Source organism: Dipodomys ordii, unplaced genomic scaffold (genome assembly GCF_000151885.1).
Source record: "Dipodomys ordii isolate 6190 unplaced genomic scaffold, Dord_2.0 Scaffold147, whole genome shotgun sequence".
Classification (NCBI taxonomy): domain Eukaryota; kingdom Metazoa; phylum Chordata; class Mammalia; order Rodentia; family Heteromyidae; genus Dipodomys; species Dipodomys ordii.
In genome coordinates, this window is record NW_012267363.1 from 1,809,664 (window position 1) to 1,822,501 (window position 12,838).

At 49.0% G+C, this 12,838-nt stretch overlaps 2 protein-coding genes across 7 annotated transcripts in view; one reads left to right on the top strand and one right to left on the bottom strand.

The window, feature by feature from the left end:
* Etv4 (ets variant 4) overlaps nt 1–4,513 on the top strand; it is a 16,287-nt gene extending 11,774 nt beyond the window's left edge. For 3 of the 6 annotated variants that reach the window (XM_013031964.1, XM_013031963.1, XM_013031967.1), the window contains 5 exons: nt 1,967–2,041; nt 2,190–2,258; nt 2,459–2,631; nt 2,872–2,973; nt 3,640–4,513. In XM_013031964.1, coding sequence (XP_012887418.1) covers nt 1,967–2,041; nt 2,190–2,258; nt 2,459–2,631; nt 2,872–2,973; nt 3,640–3,864 — 644 coding nt within the window. In that variant the 3' untranslated portion in view covers nt 3,865–4,513. The remainder of the gene's footprint in view (nt 1–1,966; nt 2,042–2,189; nt 2,259–2,458; nt 2,632–2,871; nt 2,974–3,639) is intronic. The other 3 variants (XM_013031965.1, XM_013031969.1, XM_013031968.1) reach the window with 2 other exon arrangements.
* A 2,534-nt stretch (nt 4,514–7,047) lies between these two features.
* Dhx8 (DEAH (Asp-Glu-Ala-His) box polypeptide 8) overlaps nt 7,048–12,838 on the bottom strand; it is a 37,667-nt gene continuing 31,876 nt past the window's right edge. Inside the window, exons 19-22 of the mRNA XM_013031944.1 lie at nt 10,932–11,060; nt 10,562–10,758; nt 9,762–9,941; nt 7,048–8,015 (exon numbers count right to left, since the gene is read on the bottom strand). Coding sequence (XP_012887398.1) covers nt 7,796–8,015; nt 9,762–9,941; nt 10,562–10,758; nt 10,932–11,060 — 726 coding nt within the window. The 3' untranslated portion in view covers nt 7,048–7,795. The remainder of the gene's footprint in view (nt 8,016–9,761; nt 9,942–10,561; nt 10,759–10,931; nt 11,061–12,838) is intronic.

The window sequence follows — 12,838 nt, forward strand, 5'->3', positions numbered from 1 at the left end:
TCCCTCAGCTCTTCAGCTCAAGACGAGCGCTCTACCACTTGAGCTACAGCGCCACTTCCGGTTTTCTGGTGGTTTATTGGAGATAGGAGTCTCACAGTCTCTCCTGCCCGGGCTGGCTTTGGACAGAGATCCTCAGATCTCAGCCTCCTGAGTAGCTAGGATTACAGGCGTGAGCCACCAGCGCCCTGCTAAGGTTGTCATTTTCTAGTTAGGAAACTTTCAGATAAAAAGATAAGGGGACATAGATTTTTGCCTTTTGGTAGCTTGTGACAGTAAGAAAGTTAAGGCATTTATTTCTTTTTTTCTTTTTTTGTTGGTCCTGGGGCCTGAACTCTGGGCCTGGGCACTGTCCCTCAGCTCTTCAGCTCAAGGCTAGCTCCCTACCACTTGAGCCACAGCACTACTTCCGGCCTTTTCTGCTTATATGGGGCTGAGGAATGGAACCCAGTGCCTCATGCACACACAAGGCAAGCACTCTACCACTGAGCCACCTTCCCAGCCCCAGGCATTTATGTCTGTTTAACAATTATTCAGGGTCTTTAAGACTTGGAGTTGGAAGATACAGAGATGACTGGAATCTATCATTGGTCTCTGTCTCCAAGAAGTTTAAAAATATGAATCAACTTAAATGAAGAGAACTATCAACTTAGAGCTAGCAGGGATCAAAGTTCCCAGTAGGAACACAGAATTAATATGTGATTTCCTCATCTCCACTCTGCTTCTCACCCCAAAGCTGGATACTGGAAGTAGGGACAGTGTTACATTCTAGTTCCACCTGGCTACTGACAGAAGTGAGATATAGATACTCAGCTACAAGTTCCTAAGTAGCTCTAGTTTAAAGCCTCAAGCAGGAGGCAAAGCCAATCTCCAGAAGATCCAGGAAAACTCTGCCTACTCTACTTTCCTCCTGGCTGGTTACATTGTTATTAGCCCCAAATCTGCTATTTTGCATGGGAAAAATAAAGCCTGAGATTAGAGTAGGCTCAGAGCTGGCTAGAGCTTTACAGTTTTTCGTTTCCTGGTGCCCACAGAACCAGGGGCAGGGAGATGACGCACAGACCACGAAGCTGCTGGAGTTAGAACCAGATGGGGTGCTCCCCATCCTCAAACCCTTAATTTAAGCCTGAGCCAGGCCTGGCAGTGTGATGGCTGGGTGGGAGGAGGAGGAGGGAGTTCTTGCTGCTGACCTTCAAAGGCTGTAGACCAACCGGAGGGTATCTTGTTACATGCCCTTGAACTCCTGCCCCTCCCCCCCTCTCCTGAATGGAGTCAGGAATTCCATTCACAAAATGGAGGCATGATTGAATCCTAAGTCCCACCTCCTTCCCCGGAGGTGTCGGGTTTCAGCAGCTCATTCATAGGTGGGAGTGGAGTGGGGCGGAAAGGGGTTGGAAGTTGCACTCGTGGCGCTTCCAAAGGTGGAGCAGGGAGTGTCGAGTCCTATGGAATGGAATGAAATGGAATGGAGTCGAGTGGAGTGGAATGAAATGTCCATCAGACCCCAGAAAACGGCTTCATGCCCGCTGCTTCTTCACAGATGCAGAGCGGCTGGCAGGCTGGTGCATTTTTTTGTCTCTGTCTCTCTCTGATACACACACGCACACACACACACACAGACTGGGAACCTGACCTGCTGACCGGACGCGTGCTCATTCCAAAGGAGTCTTAGGCGTGGACACTGAACCCTTTCCCCGGAGGTTCATCTCTCACCCCTTCCTCCCCCTGAACTCACAGGAAACAGCTGTTCCCAGGAATCCTGGGCCTTGTGGGACAGCTTGCCCAGCCCCAGCTGCTGCCATCTATGCCCTCTGCCATAGCCCTCAAGCTGAGGGGCTCCCCCTCCAACTTCCTCTGGGATTTGGTGGTGGGCAGGACAGTCACCGGAAAGCAGGCTGGCAAGAATGCCTTGAATGTGTGTAGGGCTTCCTCCTCAGCCACCTATTAACACCAGCTTCTTCCCCTGCAGATGTCCCTGGGTGTGCATCCATGTACCTCCATACAGAGGGTTTCTCCGGGCCCTCACCAGGTGATGGGGCCATGGGTAAGAAAGCCCCTTACTTTCCCTGCCAAACCCTCCAAGTTAGGGGAGGGAGAGTAGTCTTAGGGGAAGGGGAAAGTTCCCTAGCCAGGAATCCCTTTAGATTCTGGGGAACTCTAAGATCTGAACAACTCCTAACTTCTTCCACAAGGATATGGCTATGAGAAACCTCTACGACCATTCCCAGATGATGTCTGCGTTGTCCCAGAGAAATTTGAAGGTCAGCAAAGTGATTTCATGGGAGGGTCAGGGTCTTGCCCTCTTCCAGCCCCCACAGGATCGATCGCCTTGCTTTTCCTTTAAGAGATCAAGAAAGGGGCCCCTAAGAAGCCCCTTGGGGAGGCCCCCTGGGAGAAGGGAAGAGGTTGGTTGAGAGAATAGAAGTCACACACCTTATGCCTCCGAATTTCACGTCCTTAGGAGACATCAAGCAGGAAGGAGTTGGAGCATTCCGAGAGGGGCCACCCTACCAGCGCCGGGGTGCCTTGCAGCTGTGGCAGTTTCTGGTGGCCCTGCTGGATGACCCAACAAATGCCCATTTCATAGCTTGGACAGGCCGGGGGATGGAGTTCAAACTAATTGAGCCTGAGGAGGTGGGTCTCTCAGACATCCCCGTCCATACTCGCCCACAGCTTGGGAACCTGGAGAGGGTGTCATGTACCTTTACAATTGTCCTTACTCTGCTTAACCTGAATTCTTGCCAAGCCAGATCCTGAGAGCCAGCTGGGCTAGTTGCAGGGCTAGCTTAACTCCTTGAGACAACAATTCCAAGTGTTCTTTCTGACCTGTCCCCCACTGTCCTCCACCCTAAAACTTGTCTCTTTTGTCCCCAGGTTGCCAGGCTCTGGGGCATCCAGAAGAACCGGCCAGCCATGAATTATGACAAGCTGAGTCGCTCTCTGCGATACTATTATGAGAAAGGCATCATGCAGAAGGTCAGGACTGGGGGGAGGGGGGCCGGCACAGGACAAAGGAGAGGTGGCAGTGGCTGTGGGGAGGGAGTAAGGGAAGGACATGGAGCATTTCTCAGCAAATTTGTAGGAGCAGAACATGAATTAGAGGGCACAGGACATGATGGGCAACCCCAAGATTCCCCTCAGGTAGAAATGTGCTAATGAAGCTGGGTGCTGTGGATTACAAGCTTATCCCCCTAGCTATTTGGGAGGTTGAGACTGAGGATCATGGTTTGAGGTCAGCTGGAGCATAAAGTTTGTGAACTCCATCTCAACCAATGGCTGGGCGCTGGAGGGTACACTTGTTATCTAAGTTTCGGGAGAAACACAATGGCCTCTCTGGGCATGAGAAAAATAACCAATGCATGAAGGAGCGGAGGCATGACTCAAGTGCTAGGGCACCTGTCTTGCAAGCACAAGACTAAATTCTCTAGTATATTTAAAAAAAAAATGTGCTAAGAAACTAGAGATTGCAATCAGAAGTGAACAAGGACCAGAGAGACATGAAGGAACTGGTTTCAGAAGGGAACTAGTTTGGGAGGGAAAGGTGGCCCAGCCTTCTACACAGACCAAGAGAAAGGCTACATTCTCTAGTCCTGTCCTGAGGTAGAGGTCATAATGGCTCACCCAGCCCCTCTCTTTCCATAGGTGGCCGGCGAGCGTTATGTGTACAAGTTTGTGTGTGAGCCTGAGGCCTTGTTTTCTCTGGCCTTCCCGGATAATCAGCGTCCAGCCCTGAAGGCTGAGTTTGACCGGCCAGTCAGTGAGGAGGACACAGTCCCTTTATCCCACTTGGACGAGAGCCCTGCCTACCTCCCAGAGCTGGCTGGCTCTGCCCAGCCCTTCGGCCCCAAGGGTGGCTATTCTTACTAGCCCCCAGTGACATCCTCCTTGCCACAGGTAGAAGATGCCCTGTATTGATGAATTTGATGTTGGGGAAACCCTCAATCTGAAACCCACAGATGTCAATGGGGAAGGTCCCCCAATGTCCCATCAGTCACCTTTGCCCCAGACTCTGGGCTGCTCGCCTGAGTCTTTAGGGAAGGACAAGTGGAGAAAGGCCAAGTCCAGAGGCAAGGTCTCAGAAGTTCCCCCTGATGTTTCACCTCTGCCCCAGGTCAGTTCAGACTCTGCCTAAATCCTCAGATGTTTAAGCCCTGCTCCCCTTCTCCCAACACAGATAACAAGCCTTTGTTCTGTTCCGGGGATAGAGAAGAAGTGTCCCAACTTCAACCTGTCAGGGCCCAGAGGTTCCCTAAGCTCCCCAGTTGTTCTACTGTGGGGGACCCAAGTGTGGACTCTGCACTCCATCCCAAGCTATGGCCCCAAAAGGCCAGGCTGTCCTTTCTTGGTGCTCTGTGCTCCCAGAGGCAGGAGCAGGTGGGGTGTTTGGTGGAGGCAGAGGGCATGGGGTTCTGCTCCAAGGATCCTTTGCCTCCCCCCTGCCTTGTCCAGGCCCACACAGGCCTGGGATTCCACCTCCACCCCATCTGTCAGACCTTAATAAAGGCCTCTGCTCCTCACTTCACTCTTCAATCTGCAGTTCACTGGCATGGGGCAAAGACCTGGGGTGGAAAGAGCTCTGGCTTCAGGGACAGATGATTGAAGTTTGGGGTCTGACCTGTAACACTTTTCCTTGAAGATGTGGAAAAAAAGCAATTCACCTCTGACTTTTGATATTACTCTGAAAAATGGATTTCATTATACTTGCTCTTCCCTCTCCCAGGGTTATCATGCCAGGATGCCTAATAGACAAAAAGTGTTTTATAACTCAGTAAGGGCCCTTGGCCACTGTTAGCATGGTCATCATAGCAGGCTGCCTCCCTCTGGAGTTCACTCCATGATCACACTTGCTCCTATGACCAGGTTGCCTCATGTGTACCCCAACTGACCGTCCTTCCAGCCTCAGATAGAGACAAGGTTTTGGAGAAAGGCATCAGGCATGGGTGTAGGGGTAGGTCAGGTCCATGGTAGGCCAATGAAGGAGACTCAGGGCAAAAGGCAGAGTGGATGGGTAAAAAAGCTGACAGCTAGAGGCAGTGTGGAGGAGAGGAGCAAGCAGTGGGGTAAAATATGAGGGGCAGAATGGGTATGGCTAGAGAGAGACCCAGTACAAACTGCTTACCAAGAGAGAGCAGAGATAAAAACTGAAGTTTCCTATTCAGTAGAACCGCAGAGGTGCAAAGGTGGTGCTGGTCCAGTTCTGTTAAAAGTCTGAACCACCTCTGACAACAGCCTCAGGCTAGCACCAATCCAGGACCTGGCACACCTACCAACATGACTATAAATAAAAAGCAACATTTTCTTTCCCTAGGAAAACATCAATTGTCAACATACCGAAAATTTAGAGCAAAAGACAACATTTTTTTTTTTGTCCTGGAGCTTGAACTTTAGGTCTGGGCACTGTCCCTCAGCTCTTCAGCTCAAAGCTAGCACTCTACCACTTGAGCCACACTTCTGAGCTTTTTTTCTGTTTATGTGATGCTGAGGAATTGAACCCAGGGCCTCATGCATGTGAGGCAAGCACTCTACCGCCAAGCTACCTTCCCAGCCCCGACAAAATCAATTTTAAAAAAACACGTTTTAAAAAATAGATATAATTTAATTCTGTGATAAAGCCAGGTTATCATGGTGGGAAGAAGGTACAAAATGTGTGGAAATTCAAGGTCTGGTACAAGACAAGAGTCCATTAAAAAAGCTCTCCACAGGCTAAGCCATTTGCTCCCTGTTCTCATCTGTTCCTAAACAAACTGCAACTCAGAGCTCTGCTCAAATCCTCAAATGTGGAGGAACACTGCTCTGCTAAGAAAGGAACAGCCACCAGCCAGAGGAAACTGGCCAAAGGAGGTGCTCCAGTGGGTGTAAGAGCCTTCAGAGCAGCAGGGTTCACTGTGTCCCATGGGCACAGAGATGCTGCACATGTTCAAGGCAGCAAACAGCATCCTAAGCTAGGATCCTGCTAAATTAGGGGAAAACAATATATTGTAATGGCTAGAAGACTCCTGTTGTGTGTACACAGATACCCCATATTTTCCTGGGCTGTCACTCATGTGAAGAACTGGTCCCACTATGTGAGAGCAGCCTCCACTCTGCTGCCAACATGGCTATTCTGAGGACAAAAGCACATTGTGATCACAGAGAAGGGACCCCAACTCAGTGATAAACGGTGGTCAAGAAACACCCACACAGTGGGGATCTTACCTACCCCTCCAGCAGAAGGATAAGCTGCCCTGCTGTCCCTTTGGCCTACTAAACAGCCTCTTTCAACCTCAAAACCCAACGTCATCTCCTCAGGTCCCAAGAGTGTCAGTGCTGAGCACAGCTGGGACAGGTCTGGTCACCGCAGCCAGGGGCTGCTCCAGATCAGGGAGATCCAGGCTCTAATAAAAACGGGAATGGGGTGCTGGGCCTTGTTCAGTTTCATCTGGCAGTCCCTGCACTGTCTCTTCACCAGGCCTTCCAGGATGCCGACACGCTGGCCCTTCATTGCTGGCCTGGGCTCACTGAGGAGCTCACTCCAACAGAATGGAGAGGCGCTCACTCAGCTTAATGAAGGGCCAGGGATCTGCAGTCAGCACGCTCCCTGGCCTACATTCTCTCTCTTGGAGTCTCTGAACTGTGTCTTTAGGGTGCTTTTTCTGCTGCCAGGGACCACACACATTTCTTTATACTCTAGAATGTCATGCAGTCTCTGGCATACAAGTCTAGTTTTTACGTAATTTCAGAGTTTACTAACATACGGGGGTAAGCAGTGGGAGCCCAATCTTTCAGGGACTTCAGAAGTCTTACCCAGCAGGACCTGCTGGGCCTCCTCACGTGCTTTGCAGGGGAACACTAGGAGGTGGCCATTTCCCAACTAAATGCTAGGGGAAAACAAAAACAACAACAACAACAACAAAAAACCAAACTAAAACCCACTAAGAACAGCCCCAGAACACAAATCGGCTGTTTTTCTCTTGGGGTAGGGGAGGGGAAGGAAGGGGAGACTTCGACTCTAAAACCCCCTTAATTCAAGTCCACTGAGGATGTCAAGGGGAAAAAAATATTCAAAAACAATGCAGGGTGTGTTAACTGGATGTTTCAAAAAGAAATGAGGCACAATATACATGGTGAGAGGGGAGGGGAGATCCTCTGTGTTCACACGTGGCATCTAAACCATCAGGTGCCAGACTGAAACTGTGGCACATCGACTGGCAGGGCTGGGCTTGCTCCTCCAGGGCTGAAAGGTCTACTCCGGGCATCATGTCAAAACCCATGGGTTAGACTCTGGTTTCAGGGGTTTCTCCTCACCCCGATTCCAAGCTGAGATGCTAACCTTTCAGCAAAAAGAAACAGAAAGAATCACATTCTTGTTTCCTTGAAAAAATAAGTAAATCTAGGTTAAGCTAAAGGATGGGCAGGAAATGATGGGCAGGAAATGAGCCCCCACTGGAACAAGCACTGTGGTTCTCTCCTCCAGGGGGCACCAACTGGGAGACATCAGGGTCCTCATTGGTCTGTCATGTGTAACACACTTGCTTACTCCCCTTTTCTATCCCAAGGATGCACAAGCTGCCCCTTTCTTGAGGATGATGTAATGTGTCCCCAGGCTGGCTGTGAGACCCAAGTAGCCCCAAAACTTGGGTGGGCTGGAGGCTATGGTCAAAGCCAGGCTTACACCAGGGAAGAAGAGTCACGTGTAAGAAATTGCCATTAAGACGTGCAGTCACAAGACAGCTGTATGTTCCATATCAGCTTCTCATCAGCAAGAGGAAGGCTAAGCCCTGGCCATGTTGCAGGATGGGCAAGTGGACAAGCTTGCCTCTCAGCGTCGCCGGAAGGCCCGGGATATTCTCCAGGCATTTGGCTCCTCGTAGCGGTTGTATAGGGGTTCGAGTCTCTGCTGCTTCTTCTGCTTGCTTAGCTTGGTTGGATCAGAGACCTTGAAGAAGGCTGGGGCAAACTCCACGAGCCACCGGGGGTCAATGGTGGTAACTTCACGCATGTACTCCTTTGTGGTCAGCACCAGTTCATGATACACCACCCTGAGGGCAACAGATATAGGACTCAAAGCTTGGATCACAGGCCCCATTCCAACCAACCTGGTCCTCAGTGGGCCACAGCTAGCCGGGCACTTGTCCTCTCATTTCTGCTTGATTCCATAAGAGACTGGACTGTCTATGACAACCAAACTGCCATACTAGGTGCCTACACCCCTCAAACACAAGAAAATTACAGGAGAATATGTTCTAGTCTTAGCTCTGGCTTGAAATACTTAAGGGACATGGATCCAGTGCTACCCTTTTCTCAGGATCTGTTTCTTGCTCCATATATAAGAGGGTGGTTTTTCTGATGGTTTCCACAGAGTCCTTGGTTTCTGTGGAGGGACTTGCAAAGTACTGCAAGGAGATAGGGCAAGGTGGCAAGACTCTAATCCTCCTTCCACTGTGGAAGCAAGGTAGTTTTGTTTTTAATATTTTATCAAGTAATTGGACAAACAGATTTCAATTCCAGAAGTCAAATATGAATACAATGTTATCCCTTATCAGTGTCACCCTCCATTGTTTAAAGCAAGCAGGTTGATTTTAAGTACAAGTTTTCCATAAAAGTCCAAGTTTTTTACACATGCTACTTAAAACCTTTTTTGTTGAACTCAGGCACTGTCCCTCAGTGTCTTTGCTCAAACCAGTGCTCTAGCATTCTGAGAGTTAACTTGGTGATGAAGAGTCTCACAGACTTTCCTACCTGGGCTGGCTTTGAACAGTAAACCTCAGACCTTAGACTTCTAAGCAGCTAGGATTATAGGTGTAAGCCACCAACACTCAGCCTCTTAAATTATTATTATTTTCTTTTTTGACAGTCTTGGGGCTTGAACTCAGGGGCTGAGCAGTCCCTGAGCTTCTTTTGCTCAATGCTAGCGCACTACTACATGAGCCACAGCACCACCTCTGGCTTTTTCTGTTTATGTGATACTGAAGAATTGAACCCAGGGCTTCACGTATGCTAGGCAAGCACTCTACCCCTGAACCATATTCCCAGTCCACAGCTACTCAAACTTTTAAACCATTTCACTAAACATTATCTTTTCTTTTCTTTGTCGGTTTTAGGGCTTGAACTCTGGGCCTAGGCACTGTTCCTGATCCCTGAACTCTTCAGATCAAGGCCAGCATTCTAACACTTGAGCCACAGCGCCATTTCTGTTTTTTTGTTTGTTTGCTTGCTTTTGCCAGTCAGTCCTGGAGGTTGGACTCAGGGTCTGGGCACTCTCCTTGAGCCTCTCTGTGCGCAAGGCTAGCATTCTACCACTTGAGCCACAGTACCACTTCTGACCTTTCTGCTTATGTGGTACTGAAGAATCCAACCCAGGGTTTCATGCATGCTAGGCAAACACTCTACCACTGAGCTACATTCCCAGCGTGCACATGCAGGCCAGTAGTGAAGCTTGAACTCAGGGCCTTGCACTACTGCTTGGCTTTTTCACTCAAGGCTGGTAATCTACCACTTGAGCCACATCTCCACTTCTACCTTTTTGCTGGTTAATTGGAGATGAGAGTCTCAGATCTCTCTGGCTTCAAACCCTGATTCTCAGAACTCAGCCTTCTGAGTAGCTGAGATTATAGATGTGAGCCACTGGTGCCCAGCTGAGTTTTTCTCAAAAGTGCTTGGTACTGTGCCTACTCAGGCTAGTACTGTCCTAGAAATATGGTAGTGGAGAACACAAGGGCAACACCTGGAGATGTATATGTTCTCTATGCTCAAAAGAACCCCTAGGACCCAAAAGCAGCACCTACCATTCTGGCTGTCTGTTGAAGAGCGCACTGGAAGGGTGGATGTAAACCACCTGCTGGTCGATCAGGGTCCTATAGCCCTCCTGCGGGTCTTTCTTGGCAGCATTACGGAAGAACCCACTGCAGATGGCCTTCTGCACTCGGACTGTGGACTTGCCACAGGACACCACATCCAGCTTGTGTCTATCAGGAGAATAAGAGCAAGAACATGAAGTGACTCTTTCAAGTGTGCTATCTTCCAGAATGAAAGTGCCAATGCCCCCAACATAGAGCTCTCAGAGTAGTTTCCAGGATCTTCCTCTCACAGCCCCAAGTGTAGCAGAGAAACTCCACAGCAGGTTAGATGGAGGTGCTGAAAGCCAGACACTTCCTTTAAGCAAGAATTCTACTCCAGACTAGTAACGTTCCAGTGCCTTATAAACAAAGCATTTTTCAACCAATAAACTGCTTTCCTCTTAGAAATTGTGTGTGTGTGTGTGTGTGTGTGTGTGTGTGTGCCGGTCATGGGGCCTGAACTCTGGGCCTGGGCACTATCCCTCAGCTCTTCAGCTCAAGATTAGCACTCTGTTTATGTGGTACTGAGGAATCGAACCCAGGGCTTCATGCATGAAAGGTAAGCACTCTACCACTGAGCCACCTTCCCAGCCCCCTCTTAGGAATTTTTTGAGCTGATTATTAGCTTGTCTGGGAAGAAGAAGTAATACAACATGGACAGAAAGACTAGGAGCAGTTAGAGGACAGGTGCTTTCCAGGTCCACTTAGACAAACATGTGACACTCAGCCCAAACACATTCCTCACTTACCTGTCCATTATGCCTAACATCTGCTTACGGATGTCCTGGGCCCGGCGCAGGGAACGGGCCTGGATAAAGTTCTCGTAGCACCATGGGTTGGAGAACTTGTTGTTTTTCCAGGAGTTGTACACAGCCAGAAGGGTGAGATGGTCCCCTTCAGTCTGGTGGAATTTGGCCTTCTTCTGATCTGCGAGGGCTTGCTTATCCTGTCAGGTGGTGTAACAATGCTCATTTCTCACCCAACAGCTTCTAATTGAATATCCAGAATTACTAGGGAGCCCTACCCAGCCAGCCATGTCAGCAGTGCCCCATCAAACATCACAGTGGCAATATGACGAGTCTACCCACCCCTGTCTGAACTGGGAGCTAAACACCCTACCTTGGGCCTGTAAAAGACATTCTGCACTGACAGCATGGACACAATGGTCAGCATTTCTTCACTGCAGCCCAGATGTACAGACATGATGAGCATTTTGCACAGCATTGGTTCTAGAGGGAACTCTGCCATCTAGAGGGAGAAGAAGAAACTGTGTAAGTGAGACACTGGACAGAACCACTATAGATGTTCCCAAATTGTTTCCTTTCCCAAGTAAACCCCAATGAAATGCAGGTGACCAAGAACATAACTACTAGCCAAGTATGGTGGCTCATACCTATAATCCTAGCTACTCGAGATCAGGAGGATCAAGGTTAAAGGCTAGCTGGAGCAAAAAAGCTCATAAGACACCGAACTCAATCAACAAAAGGCTTGGTGCAAGCCAGGCACTGGTGGCTCACACCTGTAATCCTAGCTACTCAGGAGGCTGAAATCTGAGGATCACGGTTCTAAGCCAGCAGGGGGCAGGAAAGTCTCTAAGACTCTCATCTCCAATTAACTATAGAAAAAAGAAGCCAGAAATGGTGCTGTGGCTCAAAACTGTAGAACATTAGCCTTGAACACAAAAGCTCCAGGACAGCACCAGACCAGAGTTCAAGCCCCAGGAATTGGCGTGCACACAATTTAGCTGTATGGGAAGTATAAATTGGAGGATCTTGGTTGAAGCTGGCCTGGACATAAAAGCTAAAGCAAAACCCTATTTGAAAAATAACTGAAGCAAAATGGGCTGAATACATGGCTTAGGTGGTAGAGCACTGGTCTGACAAGCTTAAGTACCTAGTTCAAACCCCAGTACTGCCAAGAAAAAGAGTATAAGTAACTGCCAGATATAGTAATACACACCTGTAATCCCAGCACTCAAGAACCCGTGACAGAGCTGGGTGCCAGTGGCTCATTCCTGTAATCCTACTCAGGAGGCTGAGGACCACAATTTGAAATGAGCCCAGGTAGAAAAGTCTGTGAGACTTATCTCTATTAAACTAACAACAACAACAACAAAAAAAAAGCTGAGAAGCTAGAAATGTTGCTGTGACTCTGGTAGAGCACTAGCCTTGAACAAAAGAAGCTCAGGGATAGCAGCCAGGCCAGAGTTCAAGCCCCAGGACTGGCATACACACACACAAAAAAGCATCTGTGGGGCTGGGAAGGTGACTCAGTGGTAGAATACTTGCCTTGTATGCCATGAGGCCCTGGGTTTGAGTCCTCAGCACCACATAAGCAAAAAAAGCTAGAAGTTGCACTGTGGCTCAAGTGGTAGAATGCTAGCCTTGAGCTGAAGAGCTGAGGGACAGCGCTCAGGCCCAGAGTTCAGGCCCCACAACTCGGCAGGTGGGGGGAGTGGGGAGCATCTGTAACAGGATCCTAAGTTTATAGCTATTCAGGGCTACACAGCAAATTCCAGGTCTAACTAATCTACGTAGCAAGATCTTGTGATAATGTACACATGTAATACCAGTTACATGGAAGGCAAAGACTGGAGGACAGCAATTTGGGGCCAGCCCAGGCAAAGTTAGCACTAGACCCTATCTGAAACGCAAACTAAAAGCTGAAAGGACCTGGGGAAAACTTGTAACTATTTATTGCTGAATATAGGATGTTTTGTCTGTTTTTGAGATAGGGCCTTGTATATAGCCCAGGCTGATCTTGTATGCTGAGGCTCCTAGGTTGTAGACACTCCTGGGTGTGGTGGTACACACATGCAATCCCAGCACTCAAGATGCTGAGACAGGAGAATGAAGAGTGTAAGTCTAGCCTAGACTACATGGCAAGACCCTGTCTCAAAAAAACAAAAATTAGGGGGGGCAGGGTGAGGCTGGGAAGGGATGGGAAGGGGAAACAAAGGAGGAGGCTACAATGCTTGATAAGAAATGTACTCATTATCTTGCCCATCTAATTGTAACCCCTCTGTA